Raw genomic sequence first — 20,929 nt, forward strand, 5'->3', positions numbered from 1 at the left:
GCTGTTGCAAGCTACAAAGAGATTGTATAGTACATATTTATGTATTATTTGTATTGCTGTAGTCATGTACCCCTGGTGCTAATGTGCTAGCTGCTGTACAAACACAGAACAAAAAGGTGGTGGCATGTAGGGTATGTGTAGCTACATGCCATGGTGAAAAGCCTATTGCACCCACACAGTGGTGCAAACCTGCCTGTGTCAGTGAAAGGCTCCGGTGTAAAATGCTAAACTTTTTATTACTGACCTTGGCACAAAGAGCGGGAATGTGCTAATAAAGTTTGCGGATGACACAAAGCTGGGGGGTATTGCTAACACGGAGAAGGACCGGGATACTATTCAGGAAGATCTGGACCATCCTTGTAACTGGAGTAATAGATAAGGATGAAATATAAATAGTAAAAGTGCAGGTCATTGCACTTAAGGGAATTAATAATAAAAGATAATAAAAGAATTTAGATATACTTGGGGACGCATTCAGTTGGAAGCGACGGAGGAGAGAAGGATCTTGGGGTATTGGTTGAGCAGATGACTATGAAGCCGCCGATGTGATATGTGGCTGTTTAAAAAAAGCAATGCGGTTTTAGGATGCACCTGGGCGAGTATTTCCAGCAAAGATTAAGGAGGTGTTAGTACATTATAATAAGGCCGCTTGGTGGAGACCCACCTAATGGTGCCAAATCCTCACGTCGCTTCTGCAGTAGCAGTACTGTCATGTGGTGTTCCATGTTTAAGAAGGATGAATTCAGAACTTGGAACAGGTCCAGGAGACGGCACTAGGATGATCCGAGGAATGAAACCAACCTGCCTTTTGAAAAAGGAGACATCAAAAGAGTGGCTTGTTATAGCCTAGGCGCAAAAAAGAAGGGGCTCCGGGGGGAATCATGCTTGTCTATATAAATATTTATATCAGGGGGATTTAAACGGTTAGGGAGGAGAAGGAATTCATTTAAGTTTAGTACATAATGTAGGCACAGGACGAAATGGGGTACATAACTGGATATTAGGCAAGTTTAGACTTGAAATTAGACGCAAGCGTTTTCTAACCATTAGGCGGAGTGAAAAGTTCTGGAACAGCCCTTCCGAGGGAGTTAGTAGTGGGGGCAAAAGAAAACTATCTGGCTTAGACTAAGCTGATAAGTATTAGGGGATGTATGACTGGGATAGTTTAATGTTGGGCAATTGATTGGACTTATCAGCAGATACAGTCTGCTCAATGGTCTGTGAGGGGATGTTGGATGGGCGGGAACTGCGTTACTGGCAGAAGAAGTCTTTCTGGGTTTGCTGGCTGGTGAGTCTTGCCCACATGGCTCAGGGTTTAGCTGATGCCCATATTTGGGGTCGGGAAGGAATGTTTCCTCAGGGCGGATTGGCAGAGGCCCTGGAGGTTTTTTCGCCTTCGCTCTTGCAGCGGTGGGGCATGGGTCGCTTGCTGTGGATTCTCTGCAGCTTGAGGTCTTCAAACCACATTTTGAGGATTTCAATAACTCAGTCATGGGTTAGGGGTTGTTATAAAAGTGGATGGGTAGGGTTCTGTGGCCTGCCTTGTGCAGGAGGTCAGACTAGATGATCATATTGGTCCCTTCTGACCTATGAGTCTATGAGTCTATACTGTTCAGCCACTTGGTGGCACTGTGTGTAAAATACATTATTTAAAGCTAACCTTAGCCAGGGCAGAGTATTAACAGATTTTATAATGAACACACGTGGTGTGTATAAGCAAGCTTTGTAGCCAGTGCATATCTGGCACAGAAGTACATGACAGCTTCCCCCTGCTAGAGGTTTTTACTGTGGCTGGGTCCGGGAGCGGCGCCAGGGTGTCTGACGCCCTAGGCGGATGGCCGTTTCGCCACCTCCTGCAGCTCCGGTGGAGCTGCCGCCGTCGTGCCGGCGGGCGGTCCACTGGTCTAAAGGCTCCGGTGGACCTGCCGTAGGCATGACTGCGGTAGGTCCACCGGAGCCTTTAGACCAGCGCACCATCCGCCGACACAACTGCGGCAGCTCCACCGGAGCCACCACAGCAGCGGACAATCCGCCGGAACGACTGCGGTAGGTCCCCTGGAGCCGCGTGCCGCCCCACCCCTGGCAAAATGCTGCCCCCCAAAAATTCTGGCGCCCTAGGCCATTGCCTAGGTCACCTAAATGGTAGCGCTGGCCCTGGCTAGGTCTTTCTCCCCTGCCTGAAGTCTTTCTCCTTCTCCTTTCCCTACTGTTGGAGTCTTTCCCTGGAGAAGGCTCCAGCAAGGGGGAGCTAGTGGGACACTACATTGCTAAAAGTGGCCTTCTAGACAGGGAGGCGGGGCTTGGGCAAGTAGAGAGCCTTATAGGGTATGTACTTGGATACATATTCACAGGCTTCAGGTGGGTCTTACTTACCTAAGCTGTGCCTCACCATCTACATTGCTATTTATACCTGCATACCTGTATCCAAGTATGTACTCTACATGCCGCCGGAAGAAGCATGCACTGTAGATGTACCTTCTGTCTCCCCCACAGTCCCTACTTGTATTGCTCCATTCACCACTACTCACTGCTTGTGCTTCCTGTCCCGGGACTGAATGAAGTGAAGTGGCTAGAACTCCAGTTTCTGAACGTAGAGCACTTCAGAGACTGAGGTTTTAGTCCATTTTTATGTACTGCCAGCACACTCAGAATGGAGCAGTAGATGAGCACAATGCAAGACACAGACGCATGCTACAGGGGAAACGTGGAATAAATACTACTGTGCAGAATAGCTGATGTTGTTATGGCAGGGTGGAGGTGGCTAGCTGTTAGATCAAAGTGTCACCCTTTAAATAGAAAGCAAAGCACTGACTGCTGGCCAGAGCAGAGAGCTCCCTGCTGGTTTGAGTGCTGTTAGGTGGTTGTGCAATTTAAAATCAAATAACTTATGTGTTAACACAACTCTTCTTGTGTTAAAGTGGAGAACAACTTATGTACTTGGTACCAGAGCGTACAACTGTTCATAAATGACTCTCATCTTCCATGAGTCACTTGCAGTTGTCTGTGAATGGAAAACCTGCTTGTCTGCTGCCTAATAACCTGGATTAAACACATAAAGTGCTGCAATACTGTGTGTAAAAAGGTTTAAGCCAAAAGGTTTTTTTCCTTTCACTGATAATTGTCAACAGAAAACAGGTTAGCGAGTGACTGTAACTGATGTAATTGAAACATCACATTGGTGACATAGCACTTAGTATCTTTTACGTGGACACCTACAGGATACGTTATCAAAGTAGCGTGTGGGAGGTACACTCACACATACGAACATTTTGCTATTTGTGAGCAGGACTTGTGCATGTATTTCCCCGCTGACCACACTGCCTTGAAAGTGTATTCAATAATTCTGTTTGCAGGGGTAGTTTAATATAAAATAATAATAATGGCCTAGCTCTTAGATACCCCTTCTCATCAGTAGATCGCAAAATGCTTCACAATCTTTTAACGCGTTTATCTTCACAACACTCCCGGTGAGGTAGGGAAGTATTATCCTCATTTTTTACAGACCATATTGAGGACCAAATTCTGAACTGACTTATATCCTCTGCAACTCCATTAACAAAGGAGACTGAAGAGGGTATAAATCACAGCAAAATTTGGCCCCAAATATATTTTGTTGTTTGTGCTGATTAGGACCTAGTCCTACAGTCCTTTCTCAGGCAAAATCATCATCTAAATTGCAATAGCCCACATTTTTTTGCCGTCAATATATTTGTACTTAGAGGTTATGGTGGACAGGAAAAGTATTATCTAAAGCCAAATTCATTATTATTATTTATTTGGATTGCAGTAGCATCTACAGGCCCCTGGTGTTAGGAGCTGTACAATGTAGTAAATTAGGATATTGTTGCTATGCAGGGCAGAATTTGGCCCACAGATTTCAGCATTTAATCTAGATCCAGATGAGCAAATAATTTTTGTAAAGTCTGTCACATAAAGGAATCCTTAAAAGTAAACTTTTTTTCAAGCAATATTGAATTAAAATCATAACTTAATAAAATCAATGATTTGGAGAGAGTGTACATATTTTAAGGGCCCCTTTTCTGCTATTTTACTAAATTACTGGTACACTGAGCTTTCCTGAAAAAAAATACTCTTAGTACTATTCTCAGAGCAGGCTTAAGAATTGCTTGAATCATCTTGTAACTACATCTACTGCCATCCAGAGGTAACTGACAAAAGTTTGGAGAGTAAATCTAAGTTAGTGGAGTGTCACCAGAGGGGGAAAAAGAATGAACATGAATATTATGATTTATACCAAGAATAGCCCTATTGTATAGCACCTTCAAATTGTAACACAATCCAACAGAAAGAAAGAAATCCAAGATTAAGCTATTGTCAAGGTATTTCTCCCCCAGTTTGAACTTTAGCGACCAAAAGTGGGGACCTGCATGGACACTTCTAAGCTTAATTCCTAGCTTAGATCTGATAGTGCTGCCACTAGCCAAAATATAGTGTTTGGCACACTTTCTGTTCCCCCAAAACCTTCCCTGGGGAACTCAAGACCCAAACCCCTTGGGTCTTAAAACAAGGAGAAATAAACCATTCCCCCTCCTTTCCCCCTCCCAGACTTTCCCCTCCCTGGGCTACCCTGAGAGACTACACTGATCCAAACTCCTTGGATCTTAAAACAGAGAGGAATTAACCTTTCCCCCCCTTCTTTCTCCTCACCAATCCCTGATGAGTTTAGACCCAGTCCTCTTGGGTCTTAAACAAGGGGAAAAAATCAATCAGGTTCTTAAAAAAGAAAGCTTTTAATTAAAAAAAGAAAAAGTGAAAATTATCTCTGTAAAATCAGGATGGAAAATGTTTACAGGGGATTCAGCTCATATAGACTAGAGGGACTTCCCCACCCCCAGCCTGAGATTCAAGTTACAGCAAACAGAGGTAAAGATCCTTCCAGCAAACTACACATTCACAAGTTAAGAAAACAAACATAAGACTAATCCACCTTTTCTAGCTAGTACTTACTATTTTGAAACATGAGACACTGATTCAGAAAGATTGGAGAAACCTGGGGTGCATATCTGGTCCCTCTTAGTCCCAAGAGCAAACAAGGAACAAAACAAACAGCACAAACAAAGACTTCCCTCCACCAAGATTTGAAAGTATCTTGTCCCCCGATTGGTCCTCTGGTCAGGTGTCAGCCAGGTTCACTGAGCTTCTTAACCCTTTACAGGTAAAAGAGACATTAACCCTTAAATATCTGTTTATGACAGCTATATAATCCCTTTCTTCTCTTCCTTTTTGATGATAAAAATTTTAAAACACAGGAAAACAGATGCTGACATCTTATCATCTTATCCTTTCTTGACCATCGACCCTTTACCTGATCTTGGAGGGTCTATAGTTTTGGATAAAATAATGATGAAAGTTATTGAATCTGTAACAGATATATTTATATGAATCTGTAACCAACATATATTTATCAAAAAACAGGCTCGGGTATAGGTCTTAAGTATTAAGAGCTTACAGTGAGGCCTAGAAGTTAGTAAATATGTATCTTGTGATAGTTTAGCAATGCACTTTGTGATAAATAGGTAAACCATAAACAGATGGTACCATCTTAAGGGCTTTCTGCAGTAAGAGCTAACCACGTTGACATATCAAAACTACTGGGAAAGGGACTGAGATGAATGACTGGATTAACGGTTGGAAATGGAATTATAATCAACCAGAATAACACATATGGACAACTAGAACCCTAAAATTGGTCTCCTGGAATTCCAGATATAAATAGGGACTGACACTTGATCAGATGTGGTCCTGGATGTATATGGGTGGAATGGGAAAAGATGTATAAAAGGTTGTCAAGCCCATCCCCAGTTGGAACATTGGGGTGATAAGAGTGGCATGGTGTGGCATTTTTAGTCAGGCAGTGTTACACCCTATGCGGTGTGATCTCGCATTACACCATTTTGTTTGGGGAGCAGATAGTATAATCCTGCAGGCACAGCCGGAACTGGGGCATGCCATCCATGCCTGGCATACACCAAAGGTAGGCCACTGGGTGATAAGAAGACAGAAGTCTGGACTGTCTCCTCCTATGATGCACTCTCCACTTACTTTGTTTCATCTTCATCTCCACTGGCTTCCCTCAGCTTGTAAGCATGTCAACATTGCGGAATTGATTTATCTTGTACCAGCCTAAGCTGTAAGCATTCACAATGCAATGCCTGGGGCTAAAGAGTGCTTTACAATACCTACATGTTCCTGTACTTCTCTTGCTTTTCTATAATGTCTTGTATCTAAGTATTAAATAAAAACTTCATGTCTCTATGTGTGTTTTCACTAGTCTCATAATTAATATCATATATAGCTGGAAGAGTAAAGAATCTGTTACCTGAGGCTGGTACACTTTGCTCCCTAGATTAATCCTCAGCTACAACCTAGATGTTGTAGCTTATCTGGAGTTCAGTCCAGTATACTGCTGAATGTTTCCTACAAGATGCTGAATAGCCTCAATTCCCATTAAAAACAATGGGAGCTGGGGGCATTCAGTACTTCCCAAAATTGGGGCCATAGTGGACCAAACTTTTTAAATATAGGTGTCTAAGGCAGGGTAGCCAATTTTGCATGTGCATTTTCATTTCTACATCTAGATTCTCAATCTAGTGTCAATGTCTAATTGCCAAATGGGTGCCCAACTCTAAAAACTGGACTTGATATGCGAAATCAGTCTGGGATTTTCAACGGGAGTCAGTTGCCCAACTCCAAATGACTTTCGATGAGAATTGGGTGCCTAACCCCATTAGGTCTGCTGAAAATCCCAGCCTCAGTGACTAGGAAACCACTGCAATACATCCGTATAACAAAGTGTGTTTAAAAACTATGATTACACTTTTCATATCTATAGCATTTTCCACCTTTCTCATCTGTCTAATTTTGTATGTCTATGTGTATCTTAGGGTTTTGTAGAAGTGTTCAGATATATATCATGGTGATAAGTGAGTAAAAACCTATAAACCAGAATCACCATAGCATGTAAATACAGCCTGAAAATCCCAGAGCACTTAGCAAACAATAACAAAGTAAGCTTCACAACACTCTGTGAAGTAACAATTATTATGCACATAGAACAGCTGGGGAAGCTCAGGCAGAGAGAGGCCAAATTTTGTAGTGTCCATTAATTTGAGGGCCTCCAAGTTTGGGGTGCCCAACTTGAGACACCAAGGCCTGATTTTCATAAGTGCTGAGTACTTACAACTCCAGTTGTAATCAGTAGGAGCTATCGGTGCTCGGCATCTCTGAACATTAGACTTAGGTTTCTAAAACTGGGCTCCTAAAATCTGAGACACCTAAAAATAGTGGGCACCTTTGAAAATTTCTGCCTAAATAACTTGCCCAAGAAGCCTATATAGTTGTCATGAAATGTGGGGAAAAGTGAGATTAGAATTCACATCTCCTAGCTGCCATTTCCATGCTTCAACCACAAGATTATCTGTCCCTCTTTTATAAGAAGACAGATTCTTCCCTTGGATATGGATGGGCTCCTACACACTTTAAGGGAAGTTATGTGTTTGTTTTTATGTTATGACCTTAACATTAAAGTGTGGTTGTGGTTGAAAAATGACCATCTCTAAAAATCACAGCTCCTTGTTTCATATTTTCCCAGGCTGTCATCAATGACTTCCACTCTCCAATTTTATTTGGTTTACAAATCCAGTCAAGCATCTTTTCAACAGCCACGATTACACTCACATCCTGCTATCACAAAATCAAACTTTTTTCCTGTCTGCATCATCCCTATCAAAACCAATAAAGATTCTGGAGTCAGAGATTTAATAGCTAGCAATTTAGTTGATGATACTTGAGGCAGAGTAGAATACAGCTTGCTCTTCAGTTACATTATACAGGTTCTTCAGTGCTTGCAGCATTCAGAGTTTGGTTTCGTCAGTAAAGTAAGCAGATATATATCCCACTCAGAGGAAACAAGTCTGTGCGGTACTAAGGAATCACTATATAAAAATGTATACGGGGTGAAATCTGACACCACTGAAGTCTATGGCCGCACTGGAGTCAGAGGAAGTTTTGCTGTGATTTAAATGTTGATATATAAAAGATTCAAACAGTTCCTTCAGAGCCTTTGTGTACATACATATTTAGATCATTGCAAAAGCTTGTATTATTACCAAACCATGGGGTGTATTATTTCCGCAAAAGATTGTTACAACACTTTTAGACCTATTTGTGCCACAACTTCAAAGCTCCATATAATGTGCTGGGCATGTAATTTCTTTTTAAATAGAAAAAGGCCTTGTTTACAAGTTACTACAAGTGCTTGTGATGGTTTCTGTATAATCACGTATTCAGAGACTTACAAACTGAACCAGTTCTTTGGCACAAACCAGAGGGAGGATGAAAAAGAGGGTGTAAAGGTCACCTTTGCACCGCTGAGCTGTGTGCCAGGTCTACTCCCCGGCATAAATTACATTGGCAGCCAACAATCACAAGGGGCTGAAATAGGGTCAGGGCCGCCCAGGGTGGGGGCAAGTGGGACAATTTGCCCCAGGTCCTGGGTCCTGCAGGGACCCCCACAAGAATATAGTTTTCTATAGTATTGCAACTTTTTTTATGGAAGGACCCCCAGAAATTGCTTTGCCCCTGAATCTTCTGGGCGGCCCTGAATAGGGTTGCCAACCCTACAGGATTGGCCTGGAGTCTTCTGGAATCAGCATTGATCTCCTGGTGATTACAATCCAGGAGATTTTAATAGAATATTTCAAGAAAATTACTTTATGTCATGTTGGGGGGGGGGGAATCTCCTGCAATAGCTTCAGTCAGAGTTGGCAACTCTAGGCTGAAATGATTGTCAGAGGTGTGTGAGACATAGGGAATCTCAAGCAATAGCCTTGTTGCTCCAGCAACGGAATTATACCAGAGTAAAACTGATGTAATGAAGTGGATAAGCAAGCCTAGTGACTTCACTGGATACTACTCAGAGCAGACAGGAGTACTGGAATTAAATCCTAAATAGGAATTACCAAAACTGGAGATTTTGCCTTCAGGAATTCAATTTTTTTTTTCCCAAACTGATCCTTGCTACCATTCCAAAAAGTAAGCCAAATGCATTGGCATGCTTTCAGTGCTCTGTGCTGTTCCAGCAATACAAAACAACCATAAACTTGATTAGGGCAGATTTACGGCTGCTTTGTGTCATTGGAGCAGCACAAAACAAAGTGTGCCACTGAATCTGCTCCAATGTTTAATACTTTACAGCATTAGTAAAACAGATGAAAATAAAACATGGCAATGGAACTTTCTGATGCAGGAGCCAGATGTAAATATGTCCCATGTTTCTGAAATAGTGCCCATAAGCCTTCAAAAAGATGAGAACAACTCTCCTTAAAGTCACTTAAATCTGTAATTCCGGCTGAAAACATCAGTTGTCCAGGGATGTGAACACGTTATATGTATTATAGTGCCTTCTTGTGGTAACCAAGAAAATTGTCCAGAGAGACATTGATCTGTTTTTAAATACCCAGGACATTTCCTATGTCAGTGGTTCTCCTACTTAAGGCTAAGATTTTGTCATCGGTAATAAACAAAAATTCATTGAGCCTGTGACCTGTCCATGACTTTACTAAAAATAACTGGGAGCAGGGCTAGCTGAGGCGGGAGTGAATGGAGTCCCAGGGGGGACTAAGAGGCCGAGCCCTGGCTCCAGTGATCATAGTGGAGGACAGACCACAGTTCCCCGCTCTGGAGCTGGCTGCAGCTGCGGGATAGGGATGCGCAGCTGACATGCCATAGAAAAAATGCAGTCATATAGAGTGTTGAGGTTCTTAGGGATTGGCTTGTCTTGGCCTTGTTTTGAAATGGGTTGATTTTTGGCTTATTGTGAAAGTCGGAGTGCTTATTTACCATGTGAAAGTTGGCAACTGTGGTGTGCAGTCAGAAGGGAAGTGCATGGCCCTAGGAAGCTGCGAGGTGGATGCACAATTCCTCTGCAGCCCAACCATGGGGCAGGGGTGTGCAGCCTCAGCTGCAGCCCCTGCTGCAAGCCGCAGGGTAGGGGCTGCAGGTTTCTGGTTCCAGCCCCAGGTGCAGGGCAGGGGCACACAGTCCCACCTCAAGCCCCAGCTTCATCCCCTAACACCTGAAGCCAAAGAAGTCATGGAGGTCCGGTAAAGTCATGGAAGCCATGACCTCCATGACTAAATCACAGCCTTACTCATACTTGATATATGAGAAACAGTCAGGTGGTATGTGGGTTGATTTAAAAAGAAAGAAAACTCCATCATAATTATACCATGCCGCTAATAATTTGCATTGGCTATCTTCTGTTTCTTCTATATATTTTCTGAGAACATAGGATAAAAACTCTGTTCTTCATTAGCAGAGTGTAGGTACTTCCATTATGTTCTACTCACTGATGAGTTTGCCCTGATGGCTCTGTTCTGCTTAGCAAGGCCTACTGAAAAAAAATATACTGGCTGAAACAGGCAGGTGCTTGGTTGCTCGACCTTGTTAGATAAGAAAATGCTTGTAGAGGCTGGGAAAAAATGCTTGCAGACACTTTTTGAAGTAACATGTATTCTTTTTTGTACTAACCATGAAGTTATCAGGACATAACAGTTGTTCTTTGTTCCTCTCTTGTACGCTGGGAACATATGCTGGGAAGGTACAGTGACAACTTGACGTAAGTGATGATGCAACCAAGTGGCTAATAAAAACAGTTTGCATCTGCAGAGGGGAGGCTGGTTCTGTATGGAGTGAGATGGGCAGTTCTCTGTCGTATGGCATGCTACAATAAAGAACTTGATAGTTGGATCCTTGCTGGTCGTTGCCTGTCTCTTTGCGGTCAGACAACGAAACCTGAGCCGGCTGGGATAAGAGAGATCCCCGACATCACTTTCACAGAGCAAGACAGAAAGATGGACAAGAAAGACAAATCTGAACTACCTGTCACCAGTCTGCCCAACTGCATGCCAGTAGTGGTTGTTTAAAAAGATTAAGGAGAATGATCAGACACTGCCTTTTAATATGAGCAGAGCAGTTTCCTCTAATCTACAAAAAGAAGTGTGTGTGGTGTTTCATGTGTCTGTAGTTCATGTATACCCTGATTTATTTTACACGTTCCTTCCCTCACCCTCCCCATCCTCATTTTGGATCCTGCCATAGATTTTAGGTCCAAAGTCTGCTCTCAATTACACTGTTACAATGGAATTTTACTTGTGTAACTCAGAAGAATTTGGCCCTAAGTAAATATGGGCCAGGCGAGTCTGAATAGATAGATAATGTTTTTGTTGTGATACATGGAATGAACATGTTAAAAATTAAGTAAGTGAAGACTCGGAAAATGTGCATTTTTAGGCAGAAATATTTTGACAAAGTTTGATAAATCCATTTAGAGAGGCAGAACAGAAAGGATAAAATGTGTAGGTGATGCTAGGTCAGCACTAGCAGAGCAGATACAGTCCTCAGGGAAGCACGCGGCAGACATAGTTGCAGCTATAACAGCACACCTGCGTGTGTACTATTGTAGGTTTGCCGAGTCTCCGGGCCTTAAAGATTATTCTTTAATTAACGATTATGTCATGTGATGATTTTGAAACCTCCAGGAATAAATCCTGCTAAGTGTCTGGGGCAGACCAAGGCAGAACCGGGCTCTAGCTCCCAATCCCCAGGCCTCCAAAATTACATTTCCACGCAGCCTACCACCACCTTACCTTTCTTAGCACTCTAAGCAGCCACCACAAAGGGGGGCAGGTATCAGAGGGGTAGTCGTGTTAGTCTGGATCTGTAAAAGCAGCAGAGAATCCTGTGGCACCTTATAGACTAACAGACGTTTTGGAGCGTGAGCTTTCGTGGGTGACGAAGTGGGTATTCACGCCACGAAAGCTCCGCTCCAGGAACGTCTGTTAGTCTATAAGGTGCCACAGGATTCTCTGCTGCTCTTCACAAAGGGGGTTAGGGTTTGTCTCCCTTCATGCCAGCAGGAGCCACTATGGCTCAGGGAAACTATAGAAGCCAGCAAGCAAAGCTGTGCAGATTGTGTCCCGTAAAGTACTGCCCTAGCCCGAAACCCCCAGGAGACTAGACTTCAGGCACACCCAGGACAGGAAAGCCGGACTACAACTCCAGCAGCAATACACACTATGTGGCCTGAACAGCTAGCCCTAGAGCACTCAGCTCCCGCAGGGGCAGTGCGGCACCGTCACCCACGCAGTAAAGCACAGCCGGAGAACAGTGCATTCTGGGAGTTTGTTTTACTGTAAAGGGGCCTTCTTCGGTTACGGGCGCGCCGATTGGTCCATATGCATATCCGTGCCTCCGCGCAGCCGGAACCGAACCCTTTAACCTTTCTCAGGCCGGGGAAGCTCCCGCACGGTGTGGGTTGCGGTTGGCGGTTTGTCTCTGCGGCTATGCGCGCGGCGGCGGTTGTGTGGAGGAGTTGCTGGCTCGCGCGGAGCAGCGCGCGTCGGAGCCGCACCAAGAGTGTCGCGGTGGAGAAGGGCTGAGCTCGAGTTTCGACGCTGGGGAACCTTGCTCGCGCTGACCGGAACGCTGCGCCCTCGATGCCGCGCGCCGCGGGGGCCAGGCGCGAGAGCCGCCTTGCGCTCGGCTGGCCCGGAACACGCAGCGGGGGGGATGGTGGCCAGCTGTGGGGGCTGCCGGCGGAGGCGCGAGGGCACGGGGCCGCTGGTGGCGCAGCTGCCGACCCCTGCTACCGCCTGCCCGAGAAGCCCCTGCCGCTGGCCCGGCCGCCCACCCGCTGGGAGCGGTTCGCGCGGCGAAGGTATTCGGCGGCGCAAGCGCACGTCGCTGTTGGGAGCGAGTGCGCCACGCAGTGGGGCGGCGCTGGGTACGAGGCGGGCCGGCGGGGACCCCGCCGGGACTGCGGTCATCGAGGTTGTCCGCCGGCGCCGACCCCAAACGGGACCGTTCGCCAAGCGGCTCGCAGAAGCGCGAGATGTGGCGCGCAACGAGTTCAACGCGCCTCCGCAACAATCGCCGGGGCGCCCTGCCCGGCCGCGCCTCCAGCCCCACGGCACCAGGGGCCGCGCCCGAGCTGGGCCGCGCCACGCAAGTGGCCCGCGTTTCCACCGCCTCCCTGGGCCGCTTCCAGCCCCGGCTCCCCAAGGAGCCGCCCGCGCCCCCGCCCAGGGGCGGCAAGAAGCGGCACTTCGAGCCGCTGCTCGGTGACCTGGCGGCCGAGAGGAGCCGGCAGCTGGAGCTGTTGCGGGGCCTGGGCAGCAAGAAGCCGCCGCTCGACCTGACACGCGCCGTCAACAAGCAGCTGCGCGAGGAGGACGCCCAGGCGGCCGCGGGCAAGGGCAAGAAGCGCGGGCAGCGGGGCAAGCGGGGCCGGCAGCGCCCGGGAGGCGGCAAGGGGCCTGCGGGCGGCAAGGGCAAGAAAGGCGGGGCCCGGCGTCAGCAGCAGCGGCGCCCGGCGGGCAGAAAGAGGAGCTGAGCTGGGCGCAGGGCTCCTCCTGCCAGACACTGAACCCGGAGGGACACGGGGCCTGCCGCGGCCTGTGGGGAACACTGAGCTTCCAGGGAGGCCTCTGGGGAGCTCGCGGGACAGTGAGCTGCCGCCTCCTCCGTCTGTTCCGAGGGGCTGCATAGGACTGAGCTGTGCTGTCTGTAGCTGCTAAGGACCCCAGGGGCTGGCTTGCTCCCCAGATCTAGGGATCTTCCCTGCTGGGGCGCCCCTTCCTGCCCTCCTATTTTTCAATAAAACCTGCCTTTGTCAAGCTGTCTGCTCATCAGTGTGGGGGGGGGGGGGTCCCTAATAGCACCAGGAAGAGATGGGACAGGAGGCCCTAATGACCTGCGGCAGTTGAGCTGGGGTCCTTTACAAGTATAAAACATGTTGCTATATTGTGTGCTAGTGGCAGAACAGGTAGTGCTGCCTACACCAACAGGATTGGGCTCTGATCTCGAGAGAGTAAACTGGTATCTCACCCAGCTAGATGGAGGTGGATTTCCAATAAGATAAGAGGTACAGGTTCATTTCCACTTCCTTTCCCCAGTTGGTAGGATTTGGATAAGAAGGGATCTAATGTATATTTAAAATAACGTGCACTCAGCGTTACTGCTACCATACTGTGATCTTAACTGATTTGGACTGTGCAGGAGTTATAGATCTTCATCTAGCTGTGGAGCATGTGCTCACGCTTTCTCTTTCTGGAGAAACGTGAACAATATTTCAAAGGTGATCTGCCAAAAAAATTTTTTTCTAACTGTGTATAACATTCTCTGGCACTCCTTATCTTAGTGTGTATGGGGCTTCTACTGTTTTAGCCTTTTTAGAAACAGCAGAAATGTTCATCTCATTTCTATGGGAGGGCTGTAGAAGATCTTGGATAGTTGTGACATTTAACACCTTTTATAAGTTGAAAGGGTGAATCTCTGAATGAAAACAACTCTTTATCCTGAATGGTGACAGGTTTCAGAGTGACAGCCGTGTTAGTCTGTATCAGCAAAAACAATGAGGAATATTTGTGGTGCCTTAAAGACTAAAATTTATTTGGGCATAATCTTTTGTGGGCTATAACCTACTTCATCAGATGTAGGGAGTGAAAAACACAGTAGCCAGTTGTGTGTGTATGTATATACACAATACATGAAAAGATGAGTTGCCTTACCAACTGGGGAGTCATCTTTTCATGTACTGTGTGTATATACACCTGTCTACTGTATTTTCTACTCCCTGCATCTGATGAAGTGGATTTTAGCCCATGAAAGCTTACACCCAAATAAATTTTAGTCTCTAAGGCAAAGGTGGGTAAACTACAGCTTGCAGGCCACATCCACCCATGGGACCATCCTGCCTGGCTCCTGGCCCATGAAGCTCATCCCCAGTCCCTCCCATGCTGTCCCCCCTCCCCCTGCAGCCTCAGCTAGCTTGCTCACTCCACTGCTGACGCAATGCTCTGGGTGGCTGGGCTGTGAGCTCCTGGGGCAGTGCAGCTACAGAGCCGGGGCTGACCCAGTTCTCTGAGCTGCATGGTGGCGGTGGCATGGCCTGGCTCCAGCGTTGCCAGCCTAGGGTGACCAGTGTCCGGATTTTGGAGTTTTTTTCTTCTATAGACTCCTATTACCCCCCCACCCCTGTCCCGATTTTTCACATTTGCTGTCTGGTCACTCTGCGCCAGCCACTGGTGCTCCAGGCAGTGCTGTAAGGGGGCAGGGAGCAGGGAGGGTTGGATAGAGGGCAGGGGAGTTTGGGGTGGTGGTTGGAGGTGGGGTGTGGATAGGGGTTGGGGCGGTCAGGAGGTTGAATGGGGGAGAGGTGCTGGGGGGGGCAGTCAGGAAGGAGGGGGGGTGGATGGGGGAACAGTCAGGGGCAAGGGTTCCAGGGGACAGGGAGAAGGGGTGGTTGGATGGGACAGGGGGCATGTCAAGGAACAGAAGGTTGGATGGGGCAGGAGTCTGGTGGGGAGAGACTGGAATTAAGTGACATATTAATGTTTAAATGAAGTAATAGGAACTCTAGTTCCCACAACTTCCTTGTTTCCACGAGGAATGTTACTTGGTTTTTTTATGAATTTGCTTTTTAATTGAAAAATCAAGTGAAAGCTCATACTGGAAGGATTTACATACTTCAAAATATTTAACGCTATCTGAAAAAGTTGTTACTCCTAAGATTGCAGATTCTCAGTTCACATGCTTTGGACACAAGCCAGTCAGATGTTACATAGGCCCAGCTTTTCTTAGCAAAAGTACTGTGGATGAGGGGAAAAGAGAGGGGGGTTGGAGGGGGCTGAAGGATTGGGATGGGGGTTGGATGACACAGATTTGAAGGCTTGAGTAATGGAGTATCTACTGCATGTAACTTAGAGCAAAACAATTAAGTATGTGATGTTTACATAAGTACTATCATTCTGGTGTCAAGTGGTTGGAACTGAGAGTGTCACTACTTTCCAACATGCCACCTCTTGTAGAGTTCATTTGGATGTAGTCACTGAAGCTATGCCATTGGTGGGACAACAGGTGAGTCAGCACTTGTAGCCATGTAAAAGGGACAACTGTTTCAAGGCCAGGCTTAAACTCTAGTCCAGTGGTTCTCAACCAGGAATATGTGCAGAGGTCTTCCAAGGCGTACAACTGATCTAAATATTTGCTTAGTTTTACAACAAGCTACATAAGTACAGTGAAGTCAGTACAAGCTAAAATTTCATACAGGCAATGACTTGTTCAAACTGCTTTATATACTACACACTGAAATGTAAGTACAATATTTATATTCCAGTTGATTTATTTTATAATATGGGGAAAATGAGAAAGTAAGCAATTTTTTGGTCATATTGTGTTGTGACACTTTTTTTGTGTTTTTATGTCTGATTTTTGTAACCAAGTAGTTCTTAAATGAAGTGAAACTTGGGGGTATTCAAGACAAATCAGACTCCTGAAGGGGGTACAGTGGTCTGGAAAGATTGAGAACCACTGCTCTAGTCTCAGCATATCCTGTAAAATTCAATCCAGATTGTTGCATTCTGGCTGTTGTGCAATCTTCTTTGAGAGTCGCAAGAATTTTGGAGGGATGAGAGAGCCATTAATTATTAGCATTGTAGAGCTAAAAATGCTGTGGATATGGATCTCTGAGAGGTTATACTGGCAAAAGATGGGGAGTGGGACTCCCCAGGGCTGTTGCTAGTTGTGAAAACTGGAGTGTTTAAAAGATTTCAGAAATAAATGGGAGAAGTATTAAGAGCTCTTGTTTTTTTACCCTAGAGTAGACTTTTTTTGGTTGAAAGCCTTTAATTCTCATAATTAAAAGACCTGTCTGATTACTGATATAATTATGAGATCGTAACGTTAAAATGGAGGCAGCTTTTTGAGCAAATACTATTATAAAAAGTACACCACCACCATGAATTTACACACTGGCTTTTTTTATAGCAGTCTTTAGCAGATAACTTTTTTTAAAAGTCATATTTCTGTAACCAACAATTCAACTATATGTATATTATTTTAGGATACTGTGTTTTGCTTCTCTAAGGGAATGGAGGGGATATCTAACCCCTAATCAGGTCTAATGTAATGTCTCCATTTGCCCTCTTCCCATGCTACTTTTATAAGTACCTCTCAGTATGACAGCCCTTCCTAGAGTGCAAAATACCAGCTGGATTCTGAAAGATGGAACATACCTATTTTTAAAAATTAATTGTAGGCCCTGTCACCTGAACTAATCAACTGATGTGTGTTGATTTTAATATTTATATTGCATTTCTGGGATGCCTTTTTTCTAAAGTACATCTCACATTTTGTCTAGGGATCTCTCTCCACTTACTGTCTCCATTCAAATACGACCCATGGTTTTAAAAATTATTAGTCCACATTTTGAACTAAGTAATTGGCACTCTTTCACTGTTCAGGTCAGTCTCCTAAACTGGGAGATTGCTATTTGTCTTTTACATTGGCTTTTAAATTTTGCCTCTGACTGATCCCTTTATGGAAGGAAGATACCTATTTCTTAAAAACTGCTTTCTGCCTCATAGCAGTCTAAGGCCTCAAGCCTGCATATGTATATGCTACACCTCCTCTATGCACTCCCTATCCGTGGCCCCACAAAGTCACGGGACCTCCTGGTCAACCTCCTCCTAGCCCTGGCTAAAACAGCCATTACACATCCAGGGGGAGGAGGTTGGCCAGTGGAGACCCCTGTGACTGTGGGGCCTGTTTCCAATCCTCTGTCCGTTCACGTAGCCGGGCAGAGTTCCTCTGGGCAGCGTCTACTGGCTCCCTTGACGCCTTTGAGGAGCAGTGGGCGCTGTTGGGGGTTCTCTGCTCGGTGTCCCTGTCAGGCTCCCTTTTTTTGACCATTTGACCTCACTCCTGTCCCTGTTCTTTTATTAGTTGTCCCCTGAACTCGGGTTTTGAGGTCCTGTAGATCCTCCCCTTAGGCTGAGGGGGGGATCCTTTAGCAGTGGGTGGGCTTCTGGAACCCAGTAGATATGTACATGCTAAATTGAAGTCAGTAGAACTAAGGCAGTTAGTTATGGATATACTTTCAGTTTCTGCAGGATTGGGGCCCATTTTTGGTAATTTGAGTTTGTATAGGCAGGTTTTAGAGGGAAAAATCAAAACTTTAATTACAGCGTCACCAGATGCCTGATTTGTTATGAAATGAACAATAAGCGAGGCAGAGGTGTGCAGGAAAAACTAAGGATTCTGTTTGGGGGGAGAGATTTTCTCAGATAGGGGCTGTCCATAAATTACTTAAAAACATTTTTTGGTGGCTTCAGGACCTCTCCCATCCTTTTATAACACTGAAACAAACAAAATGTAAGGACCTATCCACCACTGAAAGTGTTTTATGGACAGTCTTATAACACTATAAACTTGTTGAAATTTTGTAAGTACTCTATTCTGCTAGGGGTGAACAGGCCAGTAGTAAACACCAACGGTTTTCAGCCTCTGGTCTGTGGACACATGATGGGCTGCAGACTTAAGATTTCCAAAGGGCTCTGACCCCTATTTTGATTTTTTTTTTTAAAAAAAAAAAGGTGTCCACAAATGAGAAAAGGCTGAAAACCCCTGGTATAGCCAAATACATAGATCAGTGATTCGAATCTCTGCCTTAGCTCAAATGGACCAGGTAGGCAAAGGCGGGCGTTCAAAGCGATCCAGCTAGCCCGTGTCCCTGCAGCCGACTTGTCATGTGGAGGCCAGATCCAGCAGGAGAAGCCCACAGAAAGGGGAAGGGAGAGAGTTCAGCAAATAACTTGCAGTCCCGGCCGCCCGCCCCCTCGCTCTCCCATGCATGCTGTGTGCAGCTGAGCTGCTGCCGCTCGCTTTCCCGGCAGGCCCTGCTGGTGCCCTGCCATCACCCAGCAGCCGCCGCGATGGCAGGAGGACGGGAAAGAGTCGCTCACTTGCTGAGGCAGCTGCAGCGCGCAGCGTGAGTGTTTGCCTCTGGGCTTGCCACGGTCCCCCTCCCTGATCTCGTGGGCCTGCCGGGCTTGGGGGGGGGGAGGGAAGGAAGGAAGGGTACGTGACATGAGATGGCTGATAAGTCAACTTTGGAAGCCTCTTTAGTAAGAGCCTAAGAATGCAAGCAACACATTTCATAGATCTGCAAGCTTCACAGAGGCAGGACTGTGTGCAATTTAGAAACTTGATCCTTTTGTAGGGCATTTTCTGGGAGCATCGTGAATGCATAGGAGAAGAGTCCCACCCCCACGTCCAGCAAACCGTGTCTGCCTCCTCTGTCCTGCATTGGGAAATGACTAACTCCTCAGCTGCCTTTTCTCTTTATGCCTATTGCTGTGAAGGGGCAGGAGCAGGTACACCTACTGCAGGAAAGGAAGAAAGTCTCTTTAACTGTGTGTCATGGTGCTCTCAATGGATGGAACTAGTCTTGCTGTTTAATCCAAATCTGCATCATATCTCTCATCCACCTCAAAACCTTGTGCTCTGGCCTTGCTGCTGGCATTAGCCTGTGCACTGCATGTGTCAAAGTAGGAAAATGCAGGGGTGTCATATGAAGGCTTTCAAACATGATGTTACAAACTACTAATACAAAATCACCTGAAGAAATACTCTCTCAAAAAGGCCAGGGTGAGCAAATCTAATCATGCATCTGTCCATTCTGACTGCCTCTCAGTAGTCTAAACATAAGTGTAGATTTGGGCCAGAGTACATAAGAATGGCCATACTAGGTCCATCTAGCCCAGTATCCTGTCTTCTGACAGTGGCCAATGCAGCTGCTTCAAAGGGAATGAACAGAACAGATAATCATCAAGTGATCCATCCTTTGTTGCCCATTCCCAACTTCTGGCAAGCATAGGATAGGGAAACACCATCCCTGCCCATTCTGGCTAACAGCCAGACTCCTCAGTGCAGATTATCCAACCTCTGTGTACCACTGTCTGCATTTTTCTTAAGACCATGTATTTAATCTGGAGAAGGGTAAGTAACCCAATATTGGACATACTATGATTATTTTTCTTTTGTAACTGGAGTGGTAGTGAAATGGTAAGTGATAGCTGAAACCATATATTTCCCAGTTGTGTGCATCACAAAAACCATCACCTCTAATTGACACTGGCATTGATGATCTCAGTATAGTTGGCCACTCTTAAAACTGAGTGTAATCAAAATCAGTGTATTGTCTAATTAATCATTAGAGCACCTAGAGCTTTGGAAAGGTATCTTTGTATCATTTAAAATCTTCAGATAGGGGATCCCTTTCTTGTCCCCAGAACTAGCAGTAGTAACTTCCTCATCTTCTTTCACAGTACTCGGACCTAACTATGCCTTGTGGCTGCTGCACACCAGCCCAACAGAAGTGCAGGGCTTGCTCCGCACTCATCTCCTTAGGGCTCCATCAGTACAACACAAGAAGCTTTTGCTTAATGCAAATTTCATGCTACTGCCATCACATCTTCCTCACCCTCCAGTGGAGTGATTCTTCTTCCCTGGGATCCTCGCCACTCTAGTAATCTGCCTATTTAGCCTCTTCTGTGGGCTCTATCACTATGTACTCTGACTCCTGTGAGGTAGGGAAGTGTTATCTCTACTTTAGGCATGTTCTCTAGGGTTTCCATAGGCACCTATTCTCCTAGTACAATTAAGCAACAAATGGTTTGAGGAACTAATTTAAACTGCACCAAAATCAGACCTAAGCTGCACTCAGACCCATTTAAATTAGGGTCTAACAAGTCAGCATTTGTGTAATAAAGAAACATCGTTACCTATGTGGAACACTAGATGGCAGTCCCTGTTTTTGACAAATCATGTGAGCTACGTGGCAAGATAAATTACTTATGGTATGTCTACACTACGGGATTATTCCGATTTTACATAAACCAGTTTTGTAAAACAGATTGTATAAAGTCGAGTGCATGCGGCCACACTAAGCACATTCATTTGGCGGTGTGCGTCCATGTATCAAGGCTAGTGTCGACTTTTGGAGCGTTGCACTGTGGGTAGCTATCCCATAGCTATCCCACAGTTCCCGCAGTCTCCCCCGCCCCTT

General features: G+C 45.7%; 2 protein-coding genes across 3 annotated transcripts in view; both read left to right on the top strand.

The window, feature by feature from the left end:
- Positions 1 to 8,001: 8,001 nt before the first annotated feature.
- Positions 8,002 to 13,701, top strand: RRS1 (regulator of ribosome synthesis 1). The gene is given in 5 exon segments (XM_032777029.2): positions 8,002 to 8,025; positions 12,395 to 12,433; positions 12,435 to 12,733; positions 12,735 to 12,936; positions 12,938 to 13,701. Coding segments are annotated over 5 exon segments (1,041 nt in total). The 3' UTR covers positions 13,415 to 13,701.
- A 4,767-nt stretch (positions 13,702 to 18,468) lies between these two features.
- ADHFE1 (alcohol dehydrogenase iron containing 1) overlaps positions 18,469 to 20,929 on the top strand; it is a 36,746-nt gene continuing 34,285 nt past the window's right edge. The window contains exon 1 of one of the 2 annotated variants that reach the window (XM_032777030.1): positions 18,469 to 18,850. In XM_032777030.1, coding sequence (XP_032632921.1) covers positions 18,609 to 18,850 — 242 coding nt within the window. In that variant the 5' untranslated portion in view covers positions 18,469 to 18,608. The remainder of the gene's footprint in view (positions 18,851 to 20,929) is intronic. The other variant, XM_032777031.1, reaches the window with a different exon arrangement.

This window comes from Chelonoidis abingdonii, chromosome 2 (assembly GCF_003597395.2).
Source record: "Chelonoidis abingdonii isolate Lonesome George chromosome 2, CheloAbing_2.0, whole genome shotgun sequence".
Lineage (NCBI taxonomy): Eukaryota > Metazoa > Chordata > Testudines > Testudinidae > Chelonoidis > Chelonoidis abingdonii.